At 39.2% G+C, this 20018-nt stretch overlaps 1 protein-coding gene and 2 long non-coding RNA genes across 4 annotated transcripts; 1 reads left to right on the top strand and 2 right to left on the bottom strand.

Moving 5' to 3' along the window:
* Window positions 1-2654: 2654 nt before the first annotated feature.
* On the bottom strand, window positions 2655-19664 carry LOC308410085 (serine/threonine-protein kinase pim-1-like). Its single transcript, XM_080903165.1, has 13 exons — window positions 19410-19664; window positions 18701-19118; window positions 18123-18282; window positions 8461-8534; window positions 7339-7464; window positions 5719-5961; window positions 5432-5584; window positions 5216-5310; window positions 5043-5090; window positions 4721-4939; window positions 3529-3709; window positions 3272-3442; window positions 2655-3182 (listed from the first exon to the last, which is right to left on the bottom strand). Exons 4-13 carry the CDS (start codon window positions 8495-8497, stop codon window positions 3091-3093), a joined length of 1365 nt encoding a protein of 454 aa, XP_080759291.1. The 5' UTR covers window positions 8498-8534; window positions 18123-18282; window positions 18701-19118; window positions 19410-19664; the 3' UTR covers window positions 2655-3090.
* On the top strand, window positions 3131-4986 carry LOC308410086. Its single transcript, XR_013974123.1, has 2 exons — window positions 3131-3242; window positions 4775-4986. It is a non-coding gene; the product is annotated as an uncharacterized lncRNA (long non-coding RNA).
* LOC308409574 lies at window positions 12037-14665 on the bottom strand. 2 transcript variants are annotated; one of them, XR_013974032.1, is made up of 5 exons: window positions 14260-14665; window positions 13787-13844; window positions 13499-13664; window positions 13166-13261; window positions 12037-12722 (listed from the first exon to the last, which is right to left on the bottom strand). It is a non-coding gene; the product is annotated as an uncharacterized lncRNA (long non-coding RNA). The 2 variants fall into 2 exon arrangements; XR_013974033.1 differs by lacking the exon at window positions 13787-13844 and having other exon boundaries at window positions 14260-14614.
* Window positions 19665-20018: the final 354 nt, after the last annotated feature.

Here is a 20018-nt window from a genome sequence, read left to right as displayed (position 1 = left end):
CGTAAAAAAAAAAAAGTTTTTATTTATATATGTTAATATATAAATATATGCGGTGGCCCCTAGAGACAAAATGTACAAACGCCAAAACACATTTCTAGCATGAACTGAACTTCCAAAGCAGAGCTACTAGATCACTTAAATTACACAATTGAAAGCATGTGTGTATTGTTTGTGTATTTATACACAGGCACTCATATATATTCAAATAATTTAAAAAAGGTTCATTTACCTGTTACTACCACACACCAAATCGGTCGTTGGTACTTGCTGGCTTGTGTAGCCACTAGGTAACAGCTCAACACTGCGCCCAGCATCCTGGAGCACTTCTGATGTCTTTTGTACGTGTTTTGAGTTTTTATGTGCTTCTGAGTTTTAACGTGCTTCGTTTGTACATGTTTTGGAGTTTGTACGTGTTTTTACTTGTTTTGGAGTTTGTACGTGATTCAGAGTTCGTACGTGTTTTGGAGTTTTTACATGCTTTGTCTCTAGGGGCCACCATAAATATACTTTTATTTATTCACTCCACATAAAATGTAATAAATAAATCATATAATACAAAGATCAACTATTCACATTTCAACTTTTAACTATTTAAATTTTCAGCTTTTTCCTTTTACAAATTTAAAGTGAAACAACACAAAACACTGCAAACCACAACACAATTAAATATAAATTATAATATGAAAACAAAAAGAACAAGCATATTCTCTGTCATATGGACCTGCATGAATAAACTTTCAGAATCCTTTATCATCTGCAACTGAATATAGTTGTGGATGATTACTATACCTTTCTAATGTGACGTTGTTGCCCCTGGCTCTCTTTATCTCTCTCTCCCTCTGGCTCTTAACACCCACTCACATCCTGGGCTATCTGACCAGTGTTGCCAACTCCTCAGTAAGGAAAATCGCCATTGGTTGTCCTAAAAGTCGCTAGAAGTCGCTAAATGACGTCATCGCCTAATTTGCATAATTGGTCATGCTAATCTAATTGTAACCTATGTTGTTGGAGAGAGAAATAACATCGTGGAAGAGACATAAAGTGAGTAAAAAATGTCCTAAATGCATTTAGAGTTTATTTAGAACTACAAATTAAATTTATTTTAGCAATTATTGTTTTTTTTTAATGTCACAATTCCAACCTTGCTCCTTTACCCGGGCTTGGACCGGCAAAAGTGACCCGAAATAGGCACTGTGGTGGAGCTACTTTGTGTGTGTTTGTTTATAAGTAGTTTTAAACCTCGTGATCCACAAAACAGCACAAGAGTAAAAGAGTAAAAGAAGAACTGACTGCGTTATAGCACCCGCTGCTTGTTGAGAGTAAAAGCGATACGCGCTTTCACGTCTTTTTGTAGCGCCTTTTTTTTTTAGAAAAAAAGTCGCTAAGGGGTCTGAAAACTCGCTAAATATAGCGACAAAGTCGCTAAGTTGGCAACACTGCATCTGGCCTCAGGAAATCACATGATAGGGTGGGGCCAGGTTTCACAATGAGCTCACCCGAAACCCTGGCTGATTGTGACCCACACCTGTTTTCACACCTTGGCACATGTGATTAGGTAGAGGATCATCAGGGGGTCCTTGTCCCTCTTTGGGGGGGTACTCTCACTGGGTTTAAATCTGGGACTCTCCACCATTTGACTCTTAGAACTGAAGAAGCCTCTCGGATGAGAGGTGAAACGCCTTCAAGCAACTAAAAGAAGTCCAGACGCTTTTCTTTCCAAGCTCCTTAATTTTAAGCATTATATTTTTGATCTAACTATTACAGAAACATAAAATCATATTTTGAAATCACCAGTACTGTTAATCTAGGGCAACTGTTGCATAAAGCTTAACAACAGTGGTTCTGTTCTGTTTTTAAAAAGTCACACGTGACTTGACTAATTCAGTGAACGGACATACACGCAAATTCAATCCAAGCTCAGATTGAGATATAGTTTTTGAGATTGTTTTTGTCAATCTCTGCAGTCCTCAGTGAGGATGTTGAATATTTAGGTTAAGTACAAGGAACAAATGTGGAATTCACATATATATATATAGAAATATTTATAGAAATAAATAAATAAACACAGTTTGTTAAATTATTACGTTATGTCTTAACAGTAGCTTAACCAATATTGCATGAATTACATCATTTTTAAATCCGGTAAATTGCCTCTGCTTCTGCACATCTCCGATAAATTGCAGCAGTAATTTTATGGCCAACCTTTGCAGACAGGTAAGAGAGCGCAGACTGTCATTAGCATCACAGCGCATTCTTTTGTCACACATTAGGTGATCAGTCAAACAGCTCACAGTTCACACTGAGCATAGACGGATATTAAGAAATATCAAACTTTCTTGAACGGACATTAACAAATAAATTCAATCGTAACTATAGCATCAAATCACATCCGTCGCTTTACATCGTAAGGTAGAGATTCCACCATATTAGAGAAAGAATCCCACCAATCAGACAGCCCACTATGAGCAAACAATCAGCAACAGTGGGAAGGAAAAACTGCTGCAACCTCTGCTAGAATCTGTCAAGACTGGTTGGGGGTTAGGGCAACAGATGCAAGTCTTCAGAGCAGTGGCAGCGTGACTTTTTTGTATATACCTGAACCTGATTTACCTTTTAATTTGCTTACTTTTCAAAACACATCGTAGGTAAAATACAATCCTTGAAATAGTAATAACACAGTATCCTCAGCAAAGATGAATTAAACAAGTTTTATTTTAATGGAAGTTTACTTCAAGTCTTCAGATTTTTACTGTCTTTTATTTGATTACTTTAAAGTATATGATTACATTAGAGTAATTAAATAAAGACAGTTTTGATGGAGCTCCTGACCCAGCCCAAGCTCTCTATGAAGACGAGGAAAAACTCCCCTGGGGGGGCCAGATTGACGGGAAGAAACCTCGGGAAAGCCCATTCAAAGAGAGATCCCCTTTCCTGGGATGGCTGGGGGGGTTACAGGAATTCCAAAACACTGAAATTTAAAGTGGGCCAATTAAAAAAATTATTTCCTGAAAAAAAGCAAGGTAATTCATACATCACACATAAATGATAACGTCTGAATTGTGTGTGTTTGTGTGTGTGTGTGTGATATGCTTATCTCAGCCACGTGTGATGCTGTAGCTCCTCCAGCGTTGGCCGCGTCTCCGGGACTTTGGTTAAACACGCGTCCAAGAAATCCCGGCAGTCTGGAAAGAAAGGAAAGAGAAAAAACATGAAGATGATAGTTCCAGTGGTCCAAGCCATCAGTCAGTCTTGAAGTGTGACGTTTTCTTACTTTTGGACAGATGTCTTTTGAATTTCAGACGCTTTTTGAGGAAGCTCGTGGTGTTAAAGTCTCCCGCATGAAGCGCTTCGTACAGAACCACTCCCATTTGCCATACCGTGGTGGGTCCACACCTGTAGCAACTGCGCCCGTACCACTCGGGAGGGGAGTAAATTTCTGTACCTAATAAACAGAGACAATTGCAATTTCTTCTAAAACAAAAGGCGAAAATTGTGACATCTGTGAAGAGCAAGAGCAGAATATGTTACCATAGAAGACGCGGTACTGCGACTGCTCCTTAACAAAGCAGCTCAGTCCAAAGTCGATGATACGAACACGCGGTACATCTGAGCCGGTCTCAATTAGAATGTTCTCACTCTTGATGTCCCGGTGAAAGATGTGTTTATCCTCCAGGTGCTTCGCAGCATCAACCAGCTGCTTCAGAATGACCTGGAAATAGAGCAGGGCGATATGACCAAAAATATTTATCAAGATATACATTTGAAAAGTTGCGATAACGATATAACTGACGATATAATTGACACTAGACAAAATACTTTACAACTCCACAACTTTATTAGTGCAAAAAACCCCATCAATGTATTTTCACTTAAACAAGCAGCTGTTTTTTTATGTCCATTATAGTTATATAAAAATGTAACAGTGCAAATTCCTTGCTGACAGTTTAACCAAAAGGCATTTCCAGTGGAAATTGGCCGACATATCCTCAGCATAACCATGTATAATATCCACAAAACTTAAAAAGAGGTTATACACACACAATACGGTAATATAATGTTGAGGTGCAGTACGTATCACTCCGCGAGGCGCCTGCCTACGATAGCCGTAATGCTCCGACAATCCATCGAGCGGTGCAGCTTTGTAGCTTAGCAAAGTTGCCGTGTACATAAAATCGTTTTGAGGTCAGTAAACACAACCAGAATTCATCAATAAGTCACACGGGATTATAAGGGGCACTGTCGAGTTTCAGAAAAATCAAAGGATTGATTTTAAGTGTGCCGTATTTTCCAAACAACACGGTAATAACGACGCCCCGCTAGCATTCGCTACCAAAAATTGTGCTTTGTTGTGTATCTGACGGACAAAAGCTAAACCAGTTCCACACCACTAAAGTTGCAGCATTTTTACAAACCAGTTCTGGTTCATCCGTTTCATTCAACGATCCACTTTTGCTCTTCTCTTTCTGCGTCACCGCCATGTGCGTATGTAAACAAGGGCACTGCGCATGCGCGTTTTACCCATATTCTATCGTGATATTTCATTTTCCTATCGTTGCCCAAAATTACACCGGTATTACCGTGAACGGTATGATATAGCCCAGCCCTACCTGGAAACGATGAAAAAGACAATAATCAATCAATGGGTTAATGTTTCTCTAACACTCTGTGCTTTGATTGAATGATGTAGAGTCTAAGACTCTTCTAAGGCAAGTCAACTTGCCTTGGCCTTGTCCTCTGGCAAAAATCCTCCATTTTCTTCTATGTATTTATCCAGGTCCACAGCGGGGACAGGTCTCTCCATCACCAGGATCAGCTCTCTGCCAAAGTCAAACCACTCCAACAGAGACACTGGGGCTGATGTTTCCACTGATCCATCTGCTTCAGCTGCAAGCTTCAGCATGATGGCAACTTCCACTGACACATTCTTCCCGTTATCATCCTGAAATATTTCAACAAAGTGGATGATGAGGCACAGACGTTCCACAGGTGAACGCTGCATGCAATCCACTAATGTAAAAGCAATTCAAGTTTTGCATATTTACCTTCACTTTGCAGTACACGTTCCCCTTTGGGATGTGTTTGATGGCCACCTAAAAGACACAGGGCATTGATGAGCATTTCCTCAGTATGACATAATTAAAGGTGTAAAACAGCTTACGATATTATCCCTTATCTGCGTTACTGCCTGTCTTACTATCACCATCTGAACACTTACTGGTAAATGATCCTTTATGCGGTAGCCAGCAAACACTGCTCCGCATCCTCCTTCTCCAAGCCGGTGCTCCTCCACGTATCTCGCTTGGAAGTCACCTAAACAGACAAACACAAATTGGGTTTTACTACAGCTGTCACACAAATTACTCTCTGCTGTACCCTAAATGTTCATTTTGCTCTTCACCTGAATATAAAAGCCAAGCTGCTTGCTACTCACGTTTCTGTTCAGCCACTGACTTTTTGGCAACAGTTTTGGTTTTGTCCTGGTCCACTTTCTTTTTCTTAGGTGGGTCCCTGGTGTCTCCCGCAGCTTTCCTTTTGCCAGCCTTTTTGTTTTTACTGCAGCTCTCTGAAATCTCTATGCTGCAGTCTGCAGATGTGGAAAACACCAAAAGCACGTCAGCTTATTAGATAATAGACACAAATATCTCCCAAACACTAATATCTTCAAACTAGCAACCAGATGTACACTTAATCTACCTCTCACTCAACTAATTAGCCTACCTTTACCAGTGTCCAACCAGGAAGATGCCTGCCCCTTGTCACCGCTCACATGGTCAAGAAGTTTACGCTTCTTTGCTGTGTTGGCTGTCCCCGCTTCATCTTGTTGGACCTTTCGCTTGACTCCCCTGACCACATGAGCATCTGAGCTGGTGGAAGGACCAGCCTGCTCAGAGACCCTCCTTCTTTTTATGGGGGTCGTTTTTTCAGGACTGGCCTTTCTTTTAGCCATCCTGCTCTTACAATCTATAAACAACAACAACACATTAGTGAAAAAGAGCGCTCGACATCAGGACTAGAAGGATTTTGATGTCACTGAATTTTAAATTAGTATTGCTTACAATATAATAACAAGTTTATCCTTTTGATAAAAAACACACCAACACGAGTCCATACTAGGTCTACTAAGTCTAGATACTGATGACACTTGTTGCTCTGTTTTCACTGCTCAGTCCAAGAATAAACTTGTCACATTATTTTACCAAAAGACAAAGTGCCCCAGTAACCTTTCTTTGATTAGACATGTTGCACTTAGGTTAGTTTCAATCAAAACCAGGATTTAAATCCTCTAAAAATGAATCGTTTTATACACAGAGCCTCAACATTGTTAGAAATGTAGATTCTGTTATTTGGGGGATTTTTTTTTTTTTTTTACTTACTTTGATCTCCTGGATCTTTCTTATCTGCCTCAGTCGTAACTTTTCTTGTTTCCCTTTTCATCTTAATTTTTTGAGAACTTTTAAAATAGAAAATGTCACCTTAATGAGTGAATAGTCCTTCAAATGTCTGGATGCTTGACTTTTCTAACTAAGCTGTATAAGTCAGTTCTGTAAGTGAGCTTTAAAAGTAAACTCCGGAGACTATGGCAACACAACATTAGAACCTTGCCTTTTAGTGACATCACTAAAAGGCAGTGTCCCAAGTAGTTTAAAGAAAAACACTCTGGCAGACAAAGCCATAATATTTCATATAATTCAGTAATTTCACATTAAACTTTCTTTCATTATCCTTTCATTATTTGTTTAAAGACTTGATGTGTGGATGCTACTATGAAGACTTCTAGTTGAGCAAACACTAATAAACACTGACTAGTTTATCTGAGATAAAATATAACACTTTTTTATTAAATCAGTGTTAACTCTTTTTTTTCTGTTAGGATCATTCAATAGTACAAAGCGAGGGTAGGTCCACGCAGCAGGAAGTGATCATCAATTTCTATCACTTTGTCAAAGGCTGAGCGTAGGGTGTCACCAGTAGAAAATCTTCTGTGGGGCAAATCATCGGAATCAGCGTCGGACAACCCTGCATCACCGCAGAGCGCCACGCAGACACTACACACTACTTAATATCGTGATCAGAACCCCACATACTGCCCCAAAGGTTTATTAAATCCCTGCCAACGTGTTCCTAAAATTAGAGGACGCCACAGGTACAAACTGACTGCAGCCTTTATTCCATGTGTTTTGTCTGTGAATGCCCCCATGTACACATTTAACCTCCACCCACTCCAACACCAATAATGTCCCGGGGCAAAGCGGGGTTTGGTGAACCAGGAGCTGTGCGCAGCCCGTGTCCACCAAAGCCTGGTGTATACCCCCTTGACACCTTATTAGAATGCTGTACCTCCATGACTGCCTGGCATGCTCTGCTCCTTCTGCCCTGGCAACCAGATGATCCTCAGCCAGGGTGGCTTGCTGGTTGATGGCAGGGGACCCCTCGGGTGGGCCACTTTGTCCAGCAAACCAATGACTGTAGAAAACATGGATGATCTAACAGTTCTCCAAAAGTATATAAAGTACTTACCTAAAAAGCAGTTAATGTCATGTTGCATTTATTTATTGTTATTACATTGTTTTACAGCAGCTAATTAAAAACCATCATCTTAACTACATGTTTTGTTTTTTTATTCTTTGTTGTTATTGTTTTGTTTTTTTTTGGAAGTTGTCCTGTAGGTGATGGTGTAGCACAGAGACTGAACTAGTGGCTAGCTAACATAAGAAGGATGTACTTGAAATGTACTGTATTTGAAACTTGCATCTCATCTTTGCAGCGTTCACTTTGAAGAGAATGTCTTTACCAAGGACTCACAGGTTAAGTAACTTTACAATTTTCCTATTACAATATATAATTTTAGAGCACGATTACAGCTCTGCCATCTTGATTGCAAATTAAATACATCTGGAATACGAACAGCTGATCGGATCGGCAAAGCGTGTTTCTGGAATATTATGTTTTTGTTACTGCAAGCGGTTTTTATGCAATTTTTGCAAAGCTATATGTGGAAGGAAACCGTGACCTAGGACAAGCTGATGGCATAAGATTTAAGTACAACTCTGGTTTCATATGCAAAAAAAATTATTGTGCTAGCTTACGCGGTTCCCGGTTCTACAGGGATTTCAAAATAGTTACGCAAAACAGAGCGTGCCTGCTCCGACCGACTTTAAAGGGTTAAACATGTAACAATCAAATTGCATCTTTCCATTGCCAGCCTTCTCATTTTGTACAAATCCAGCCAACTCTTCCAAGTTTGTGTATTTTTTAAACCCTTACAAGAATTGAAATGTGTCCCAAATATCTGTATCCCATCAGAGGCTAGTTTCTTAAAGGAGAGGTAATAGCTGCTCCACCATAGGACCAGTAGGACCTCCAGCACACAATGAACACTTAATTAACATTAACACATTTATTAAAACACAATTTTAAACAATAACCCTTTTCTTTTAGTGTGTTTCAATTTGTTCCTACCGCTCCATTGGAACGGTGTACTATCCAGTAACAGCATCCAGCTGGCAGAAGCATACACCTGCAGCAAGGAGAATCTACCAGGCAGGATAGCACAGCGGAGTCATCAGATCAGGATTATCATGAAGTGGTTCATCCAGCAGGAACAGGATACCAAAAGGGGAGAGAAAAAACACAGAAAGCATAGTCATGACTAACTCAGTGTCACTAACAGCTCATCTAGCAGTCTTAACAACTGCTAGACGGGCGACCGTGGCTCAGGGGGTTGGGAATCGCATCTGTAACCGGAAGGTCGCCGGTTCGATCCCAGGGCTCTCTGTCCTGGTCGTTGTGTCCCTGGGCAAGACACTTTACCCTACTTGCCTACTGGTCTTGGCCAGAGGGGCCGATGGCACGATATGGCAGCCTCGCTTCTGTCAGTCTGCCCCAGGGCAGCTGTGGCTACAACTGTAGCTTGCCTCCACCAGTGTATGAATGTGAGAGTGAATGAATAGTGGCATTGTAACGCGCTTTGGGTGCCTTGAAAAGCGCTATATAAATCCAATCCATTATTATTATTAACATCATAAAGATACAGGCTGGCCTATATAAAAAATATTAACAGAAAAAATAAATGCTGTTAACCAAATTTTCTTAGGCAAAAACACATAATCTTGATATTTGACCTTGTATCAGCCGCCATATTGGAAAGGTAGCCAGGTTTCTTTAGCTGCCAGCTTGCTAACAGTCTGCTATCCAGCCCGGTAATAACTTCATTCACATATTTTACAACATTTAGCTTTCTTCCTTAACAAAAACATCGCAGTTGTGGATTTGAATCTCGCTGCAGCATAATAAGACCCAGAACATTCAATTTGAACATGTGCTGCAAGCTAACTCCCCAGAGGAGTTCATGCAATGGCCTGTCGGATTCGGCTCATGACTTCTACTACCGAATGTGTATGTATCCTCTCTTGATTTATTTCCAAAGTTTACTCACTTGATTTGGATTACTGAATGGAACCTAATCATTTTATTAATCTATACACACAGAAATAGCCACACAAACTAAATTAGTTGGTCAAATTTTATTCAGACACTTGGTGAAATAATCACACAATGTGGTCCTTCTAATGACAGCAACATACTGTTGTTAGGAGGTGGTGGGATTGTCACATGCAGTGAGCTAGCATGATTTACTTAAAGCTGATGTGATTCCCAGATTGGATGAACTATTTGCATTTTCCTCATCATTATTTTTATTTTGGTTTTCTGATTGCTGATTGGTAGTGGTTGTCAGAATTATGCTTTCGCTTAAAATACAGTGTTAGTCACTAGTGCCTCAATTTCTTGGTTGTCTAAGAAATTCATCCTATCAGAGCCTTCAAAAACAAAAAATAAAAACAAAAAATATACTTTACAAAACATAATTCCAATTAAAATAGTTAGCTGGGTAAAATGCCACATGTTTTATGTCATGGTACAGTTAGTGCGATTCTTGATTCTTATGATAAAATGTAATTATATTTTAATCCCACAAATTTCTTTTTTCTTTTTATGAGAGCTCACACACTTAAAGGATAACCCAAAGTCACACACTTTACAACAGCAACCTCATTTTATAAATGTAATACACTAAAAAACAAGGGGAATAAAAGCACAACATTAAGAGCTTTTTACAGAATAAATTGCATGACTGCAGTGAGAAAGCAGTAACATCACGACAATGTCAGTAGGGACTGGGGAGAGGGTTTAAGGAAGGATTCGAGTGCCGGTCTTACAACTGCAGCACAGAGCAAATTCTGCATCTTCAAGTTAGGATTTTAAGGGGGATAAGGGGCGGGGACACCAACTGATGTGCAACTTCTACTAAAGCTTTAGCATAGGAGTAATACTAATGATTCTTGACGCCAGCGAGGCTGACAAAGTGGTGTAATTGTTTTTTTTTTTAAAGATAGAATTTCCTATTACTAACATCATTTAGAAACTAGGGTTTGACTCGTGTGTGAGACCGTAATTTTCTTTACTTTTCTTTATTTATGTAACTTTTGTTTTCACTGGCAATTTAGTGTTAGTGGACAATCACAAGGATGATTCAAGCACCTGTTTTCACACCATAGGACTGATCGTGGATGCAAGCTGCAGCAGAAATCTGAGCAGTCTGCTGATCGAGGGCTTAAGGAATCACTGAGGTGTGTAAAATTCACATTGCATAGCATCTGCTCTCAATGTACAGGACAGAGCTCATAAAGTGGATCTTGTGTCTGCCTCCCCAATGAAAAGGGCGCTGCCATGTAAACGAGTAATGTAATTCAATCTGGACGACACAGCAGCTTTCATGTCTGGAAGCGGACAGCAACCACATCTGCAGGTTCCATCTCTGTGTAGCCTAGCCTAATTTGTTTATCATTACTGGGTTGGCTTTCATCTGTGGGTTCGGAACAAGTGTTTCTGGCAGCCTCAACCTCCACAGTAATGACCTACTCAGTCTTCCTCCAGACGCCGTGGGATCCAGTGACCTCCCTGTCCGGCATATGACTGTCCCCTCTGAAATCACTCTGAGACAACACACACAATGACGTTCTATGGTTTAAAACAAATAAGAGACGCCTTTTTGTTCAAGTCAGGGTTTTGTCAGAAAAGTAAGGTAGACTTTAGAAACACTGTAAACCTGAATAAGTTACCAGAACTCAAAAAAATTGAGGCAATCGATTGCCTCAATTTTTTTGAGTTGATCAACTCAAAAGTCAAATTTTTCCAGAACATAAAAGTTTGGATTACATGGTACTTGTATCTTTTGAGAACGGTCAACTCAAATATTTGCAGTTAATATGACTTAAAGTTTCAAGTTTACAAATTCAAAGAAATAAGTTCACAGAACTTATAAAAAATAAGTACACAACCACAACATTTTTATGTTAACAAAACTCAAATGTTTATTAGTTTGTGTTGTCATTATTTTAAGTACACGTTAGTCAAATATGTTGACTACTTGATACTTAAAAACATGTGACCCAAAACTTAAAATTTTTGAGGCAATTGATTGCCTCAATTACACTGAGTATCGGTAACTTAATATGCAAAAGTCATAAACATCTGCCATTGAACAGTATCTTGCCTGCTCCCTTTTAGCACTATGTTGAAATTAAATACATTAAAAAAAAAAAAAATTAAATTAATTAAAAATAATTAACAAAAACATTTATAAATTAAAATAAGTAGACCAAAAATTGTTTAGTCAGGAAAACTGTCAGAGTAATGAAAAATAATGCCTTTGTTGTTTGCTGTCTCCTCTGTTTGTTTTTGTTTGTTTGTTTGTTTGTTTGTTTTTCTCCATACAGGTGACCCAGGAGTTTTTTTTTTTTTTTTCTCTCTCTTCCCCCCCCTTCTCACCGTCTCTTCTCCCCTTTGGTTTTCTTTCTTTCTCTCCCCCTCTCTCTCTCATTCATTCCCCCTGTCCTATTTATTAAAAAAAAAAAAAAAAAAAAAAAAAAAATGACAAAGGATGAACTGAAGCTCTGCCATCACGTAATGTCGCATACTGCTGTTTCTGATGTCATTTAGAAAAAAAAAAAAAAAAAAAAAAAAAAAATGCCAAATAATAATTAATAATATCAAAATGTGCTTTTGGCTCTCTGGCTAATATCTGAATAAGACAACAAGGCAGCAATTTGAGTGAATTACAATGCTATTTGTTTTACATTAACTAGTATCAAACAGTGAAATTTAGGTCATCTTGCGCAGCCCACAATGTTTTGGAAATAGTATTACGAAAAACATTAAAACATACAAAACATTAGTGTTGCTTTGCATTATGTTAATGAGAACAAACATTGTATAGTTTGGACCTATTGGCTGAACACCTGTAGAGTAATGCAATAATGTTTTGAGGCATTATTTAGATGAAAGGAGAGAACTTTGAACTAGCCTTTTATAATGCTTCACCCTGCATCCTTCTTTCAGATGAGTTCCTACATAACCAAGTCATTCTTGAGGGTCTGTAACCTGGGTGACAGTTTACCACTTTCTAGACCAAATAAAATCTTTTGAGTAAATTCTAAAGTGTTGGTCAGGCCTTTGGGGTAGCTGAGGTGAAGTGCATAGATCAGTCCAAACATTACCAGGAAGGCTTCACCAAATCTGGGGAGACTGAACACGGCATCACTTACAATGACGACAGAGATTTTCACAGGTTGGTAGTGAACTGGACTTGTTGTGTCATGGTCACTGATGACAGTGAAGAGGGCCACTTCAACACCATCAAGCTCCAACTCATCAGATTCGTCCTGAATTAATGAAAAAGAGATACTAATCACAATCTAACCCAAGAAATACAACAGACGACATATAATTTCTCATTTTACCAACTCCCACTGAGATCCAATACCTCTTTTACAAGGGAGACCTGAGTCTCACTGTAAGAGGTGAAAAACAGAAGATCCATGTTCTGCACACATAAATCAGCTAATTCACCAGAGAATCAAGTGGTGTGAGATAGACTGAAACTAAGCTAAAGGAAATACACAGGAAAATGTTTTACTAAACATCACTTTCAACAAAACACCAATTCAGTTCATTCGTAGTGAGGAGACAGAAAAGACCATACATGGAAACCTTATGGGTAGACTAAACAAAGATAAGTCCAAACAGTGCATCAAAATACATGTTTGTACTTTGATGCACTGTTTATATACACAGTAGTATCTGTTAGATACTTAAGGACACTCACAGTGCAGGTTCTGAAAAATCCAGAGACATCCTCACGCAGATAGACAGGAAGGGCGTGGAGAACGGTAGTGCGCTTGGTGTGGATATCATGGATTTCCTATTTCCAGATAAAAACAGAATTGTATATACTGGTGAGTTTACTGAACAACAACAAAAACAACAGTCAAATCAGAACATATGTCCACAAATAACCTGTTCACATCTTTAATACAGTCAGACAAATAGCAAACACAAAGTGGAGTAATAGCAAAATTCAAAAAGCTCATTTAAATCATTGAACCTGTCCAATGTTCCACTGGTTCAACCTATGAAATGTGTAACAATCTATTATTACCTGTTCATTGTGAATTCTTAGAATTTCAGCCAGGGCATCTGCTGTCTTCCCAGTTTTTGATGCCCTGGCTGAATAAGGTCATCAGTCGAGGAAGATGGCGGTCAAGTTCAGCGTAGAATGTATTGGGCAGGTTCTGATTTGTAATCCGCTGAAACTCTGCATACAACTACAGCAGAAGAACAATACAGTTCAATTTGAAGAATCTCGCACATCTTTATAAAGCAGCAAAAAGCTGCCACATGAGTAAGAATTACAATTTTCATTTTAAAGAGAGCTGATCCATATTACCTCAGACTCCATTTTTAGAGCAGGCCAGAGGTCCAAGAGCTCCTTCACAACCCTAACCCTGAACATATAGTTTAAAATATAGCGTTTCTAACAAGAAAACTGCTTGAAAGCACTCTCACTGCAGACAGGCATCTCCGTTGTGTAACTGCAGGGACAACGGGCTTGTTTGGACCCAACTATTCTGAGTCATGAGAGGGGGTTTAAAAATTTAGAGAGATTAAAATACTTTGTTTTATACTAGGCGACCAGGCGCCACCTCTAGAACAAGTAGTATCTAACTTTTTAAACAGCCTGCGACCCTCATTACAACAACTTAATGCTAGCTCTGCAAGCGCAAAGTTTCCTTCGGGGAGAGCAGCAAAGCACATAAAAAACACAGACCGACATTTCTGCTATTCTTTTCGACACGCACCCAAAATACAACTAAATATTCGTATTTTAACAATAAACTAATATCAACATTGAAAACTTACTGTAAGTCCAGTGATGCTAGTTGCTGCCGTTAGGTCCAACTTTCTCCAGTCGTCCGTGTTGCCTCTTTGGTGCTGTTCCCGCCCATATACCTTCACTTCTTCTGTGTTTCGTATTAATGCTCATTAGCGCCGCCTTCCGCTTCGGAGGGTGAATCAGAGATTAACTCGGAATAAAAATTGATTCCTGCAGCTGCTCAACACTTACGGAAAAAATTAAAAATATATATGTAGGACACATTGATAAAACAATGAATATTAAAATAAATACATTTTGTCTTCCACTAATGCATTTAAGACAATTTGATTTTACTTATTTGGTGAAACACTTTGAGATTTTATTGTATTTTAGCATGTGCTACATAAATTAAGTTTATTATTAAATCCTACTTGAAACAACAAAAAAAACAGGACTTTACCATTCTTATATGTCCTAACTTAACTGTGTTACGTTGTGCTTAAGTTATGATTTTAAGTGATGCTTACTTAATATAGAAATAGTTCAATTCAATCAAATATTATTAGTTTCATTTACTCAAAAAGAAGAACATGTTATACGAACTTGACATATTTAAGTTAACAGAACTTTTTAAAAACTTTGAGTATACACTACTTAATCTGTTTAATTACTTTGAACATTCGGGTTTACAGTGAATGCATGATTTGAGATTATTTGCGTTGAAGACATTTTTATTTCTGATCACTATGTTATTGTTTTTAACTTTGTTAAGAGAGGATACATACAGATACATCCAGCTCTAGATAAACATGGCATTTACGATAAGTTTCAGTCCGGTTTTTGTTGATTTCACTGCACAGAGACAGCTCTTCTTAGGGTCTCAAGTGATATCTTGATGAATAATGATGCAGGAAAATGCTCTGTTCTACTCATGTTGGACCTCACATCAGCTTTCGACACAGTTGACCATCACATCCTCATTGAAAGGCTGAAAAATTGGGTTGGTGTATCTGGAACTGCATTAGAGTGGTTCTCCTCTTATCTCCATCACCAATCCTTTTTCTGTGGCAGTCTCCAATTTTAGGTCATCCTCTACTTCCCTTACTTATGGTGTCCCTCAAGGGTCAGTTTTGGGGCCTTTATTGTTTTTAATATATCTTCTCCCCCTCCAGCATACAATGGGCTCTTCTTCATTTCTTATCACTGTTATGCTGATGATATTCAGTTGTACATTTCTTTTATCCCCAAGGATTTATCTAAGCTTCAGCGTCTGAATGATTGCTTAGATTTGATCAAACGTTGGATGGCTGCAAATTTCCTCCAACTCAACGAGGGGGAAACCGAAGTCCTTGTATGCGCCCCTGATAGATTTTTATTGCAGATAGTGATATCTGCAATATACACTCAACAAAAATATAAACGCAACACCTTTGTTACTGCTCCCATTCCCCATGGGATGGACGTAGAGACCTAAAATTCAGTCCAGATACACAATATAACCATCCCTCCCAAACAGTGGTCACAAATCAGTCCAAATGTGTGGTAGTGGGCACATCTGCCATATTGAGATAATCCATCCCACCTCACAGGTGTGCCACATCAGGATGCTGATCTGACATCATGAGTAGTGCACAGGTGTACCTCAGACTGCCCCAAAAAAGTGGTCAGCACCTTTTCATTCAGTTGGAAAAAAAAGAGAGAGCTGAAAAAGGCACAGATAGACCTCAAACTGCCAGACCACTCCTTAAAGACTGAATGTCCAACCAGATGGGGATCTAGGCAGGCCATGGTTTCCAGAGTCCTTGAGCAGCAGAAGGCCATTGCCCATGTCCTCTCCCAAGACAAAGGAACCAGGCACCTCATCCCCTCATGGCAGGACATTGATGTCCTTGAGGCCATCAACAAGACCTTGGGACCTCTGGTTGAATTCACTGATGCACTTTCTGGAGAGAAATATGTGAGTGTGTCTTTAATAAAACCAACACTCCACCTATTTAACAAATCAATCTTGGCTGAGCAAGATGATGACACAGACCTCTCAAAATGCATCAAGAGGAGAATACTGGAGTACCTAAATGAAAAGTATGGTGACTCACCAACACAAGAGTTGCTTGACATGGCCACTGTCCTGGACCCAAGGTTCAAACTGAGATATGTAAGCGAGGTCAGCCAAGAGACAATAAAAGCCAGACTGACAATGGAAATGAAGTCCGTCATGGTATTTATAAAGATACTAAACATCTATCTATCATTATTTATAGTAATTATTTAAGGATTGTATTTTAGAATGCCAAACCCGAGACAGATAAAACTGGTTCCTCATTCTGTGTTGCTGTCATTTTATATTTGTCCCATTAAAGGAGGCTGCAGTGATGGGGACACCCGTTGGTAACACGGAGGTTGCTGATGATGGTGCATCAAACCAAAAGAAGAGGAAAAAGGGCCTAAGCAGCTTCTTTAAGGCCCCTCACAGCACAGCTCCAGGTGCAGAACATGCTCTTCAACTGGACCGGGCCATAGCTTTTGAGCTTCAGGCCTACCTCCAGGCAGGGACCCTGGACACAGAGGAAGACCCACTGGGGTGGTGGAAGCTATCACAGAACCTCTTCCCACGACTCTCCATCCTGGCAAAGAAATATCTTTGCATCCCAGCCACAAGTGCCTCATCAGAAAGGGTCTTTAGTACTGGTGGAAATGTTGTCAACTGCCTGCGTGCATCCCTGAAGCCTGATCATGTCAATAGGCTGGTGTTTTTGGCTAAAAACCTTTGAAAGGTTGCAGGAACCATGTTTTGTTGAGCCATTTTGAGATTGTATGGGACTCGGGCCTACTAGTTTTTATTTATTTCTTATAAAAGGTACTACTTTCAGTGTTTAATTTTATTTTTGTACAGGCTGCAATTTTAGTTGACATACCTCAATGTCAGTTTGATGCAATTGTGCATTGTGTGGCTACACAGCTTGCCTTGATGTTTGGTTATTTGTATGCATAAATATTATGCAGTAGTTTGAAGTTCACTAAACATTAATGTTTACATTTTTTTTTTTTTTTTTTATATTGCAAACATTTGCACGGTTATCAGAATTTGCACATTATTTTATATTATTTTTTGACAATCTTTAAAGCAATTATTCAATGCATTGTTATTGTTAAATAAATATCGTGAAATAATCGTGATCTCAATTTCATTGAAAATAATCGTGATTATCATTTTTGCCATAATCGAGCAGCCCTAACAAGGGCTACATCTACCAAGGAGAAAACAGATTCCACTTCTTGAGGTGTGTGCCAGGCGGGCGCCAATAATTTTCATGTAAATCAAAAATAGGGCCATCAGATAAATCAGTGTGTTACTAATTACACTGGAAAAAATAGAGGCTGGCTCTGGAGTTCATGGAGCTTATTCACATTCTGTGAGCAACCAAAAAACTGTTTAGTGAGAGACTTCTTCAAGTATGCTACAAGCCAGAAAGAAACGTGGTCATTCCTGCCAGCAGCCACCAACCTCCAGAACAACATGAGCTGATGGTTTCATCTCCACAATTTGTACAGTCTATCTAAACCACGTGTCAAAGTCAAGGCCTGCGGGCCACATCCGGCCCGGCATACATTTATATCCGGCCCGCAAGATCATTTTATATAGATGTACTATTATTGTTATGCATGGCCCGGCGATATGAGGCGCTAATAATATACAAACTACAGATCCCATAATGCAGCGCTGAAGCCTCCTTGCTGACCGCTAGGCTAACTGGGAACATTCCCGCGTCAATCAAGTCAAACTTCTGTTATTGCGAAGCTAGCCGCTCACAATGGTGGAGAGAAAAGTTGATTCTGAATGACTGCAGCTGTAGTGAGCATCCGTTATTCAAACATCAACAAAATATCTTACAACTAATGAACTTACCATATAGCACTTCAAAAACTTTAAGCCCTCGAAATTCCCGCTTTCCATGGCACCCAACGAAGTTATATTGCCTAAAAAGAGCATTGTCCATAATGTAGGCCATCATTCTTCTTGTGGCTTCATCAACAGTGCTCCCTCTGATCTCTGCCACAACAGCAACCTTATGACACGCAAGGACAATAATTTTACTGACAGTAGTACCATCAGTCATACCTAAAAGAAAGCAAGCACAGCTACACAGTAATTAGGCTCTATAATATTGATGCTAATTGACTGAGAAAGAGTTAGGTGTCAAAGTCAAACACTGTCTGATGTGAATGCAAAGAGCTAAATGATTCACCAAAAGTAATTTCTTAAGTTTTGGGTTTGGCATGGCACAACTTATAACTAGGTAATGTTTGGAGAAGTTATTTTATTAACAAAAATAGCAACTTTTGTTCAGCTCTCCTCCCACTCCTTCATTGCACTGACCATGTTCGAACAAACAGCAACTTTCCTTGATCATAACTGCTAGCATGAAACACAGACTGATTGAGGCATTAATCATTGAATATTGTTATTACATCATTATTATTTACCACTTCTTTTAGGAAGACAGGGTCTGCCAGTTTTTGCTCCAGTGCTGCCACATCTGCTACTGTCCGGATGGGAAATACAGCACCCTCGGGTAATACTGCAGCAACTGATCCATCACGTTGTGTAAGGAGAGACTGTAGCATTCGACTGTGGATCCTCTGAGTGTCCTTAATGTCTTCCAGGAGGGTTAGAACACGTACAAACATGCTCGTATTGGTGGCTTGTAGAAGTTGTCTTGGAACTGTTTGTGAAACCACAGGTGAAGGAGTTGAGGGTTGTAGCGGCTGAACAAATGGATGAGTGATGTTCAGGAAGTGAGTTTCACTTGAATGTCTATTCTCCATTGCTGATGGTGGTGAGGTCTCTGGCTGTTCCGCAGTGTTGTCCCAATCCTCATCAGAGCTCGACGGGATCACTGGCCTTAAAACAAACAAAATACAACAAACATACACACACAAATAAATAATAAACCAAACACATAATTTAGGGTACTGGTTAGTCCTACAAACTAAAAACATTAATGTATATAATGGCATCAAAAAAAAAGTCTAAAACAGATTTTTAAAAGTCAACAAGTTATAAAGCGCTATTTTGAAATCATATCTGAACCTGATGAGCAGCAAGGGTCTGCTAAAGAAACTGTCAGGTTTTTTTTTTTCTTATAATCTCAATAATAAATTTTTGCTTTTAAGGTGTTTTCAACATAATTACCTCCTTTTCCGCTTCCCTTTCCCAATCTGCTTCCAGAATCCAAATAAATTCCACCAAGGAAGGTTTCTAATGGGAAGCAGGAAATGCTGTCTAAAGGGCCAAACTTCCGTACATCTTGAGCTAGGTGTATTAAAGAATGTATATTATAACCAACAAAGTCAAGACCATAAATCAAAGCAAAATCTTTCACAAACTGCTTCAAAACATCCTCTGCATAATCACAGTCAGTTATCAATATACAAATCAGGACTTAGAAGAATTCTTGTAGATACAGATAACAGTATAGAGTATCTATACATTTGGCTTGGTATATTATTCAGTAGAACTGGGCTTGTGTAAAGCAAAACTTGTCTCAATTCAGTTGCTTTCTACGTGCTAATTTCAATGAGAGCCCTTGGTTTCCTTGCAAAACTTTAAGGAAGATATTGCCTGACAGAAACCATGAATGCTGAAATCAGTTAGAATTTGCATAGACTGTCTGCATTTTCGGGGACTTTTTAACCAAAGATAAATAAGCTTGCGCATTACCCCCATATCCCACACCCAGCTCGTTCAAAGTGACACCCCAACCTGGTGCTCTTTGTTGGCCATAGCACAAAGTTTCATCAG

The sequence above is a fragment of the Rhamphochromis sp. 'chilingali' genome, assembly GCF_963969265.1.
Source record: "Rhamphochromis sp. 'chilingali' genome assembly, chromosome: 14".
NCBI lineage: Eukaryota > Metazoa > Chordata > Actinopteri > Cichliformes > Cichlidae > Rhamphochromis > Rhamphochromis sp. 'chilingali'.
This window is presented reverse-complemented; position numbering and strand designations above follow the sequence as displayed.

Excerpts from the sequence above, each read along its gene's own strand:
- LOC308410085 (XM_080903165.1), bottom strand. The coding sequence starts at position 8,497 with ATGCTGTTACTGGATAGTACACCGTTCCAATGGAGCG. Across the intron at positions 5,311-5,431 it reads GTCAGTGGCTGAACAGAAAC|GTGACTTCCAAGCGAGATAC; the intron begins GTGAGTAGCAAG and ends TTGTCTGTTTAG. Across the intron at positions 3,710-4,720 it reads TGCCAGAGGACAAGGCCAAG|GTCATTCTGAAGCAGCTGGT; the intron begins GCAAGTTGACTT and ends CTCTATTTCCAG.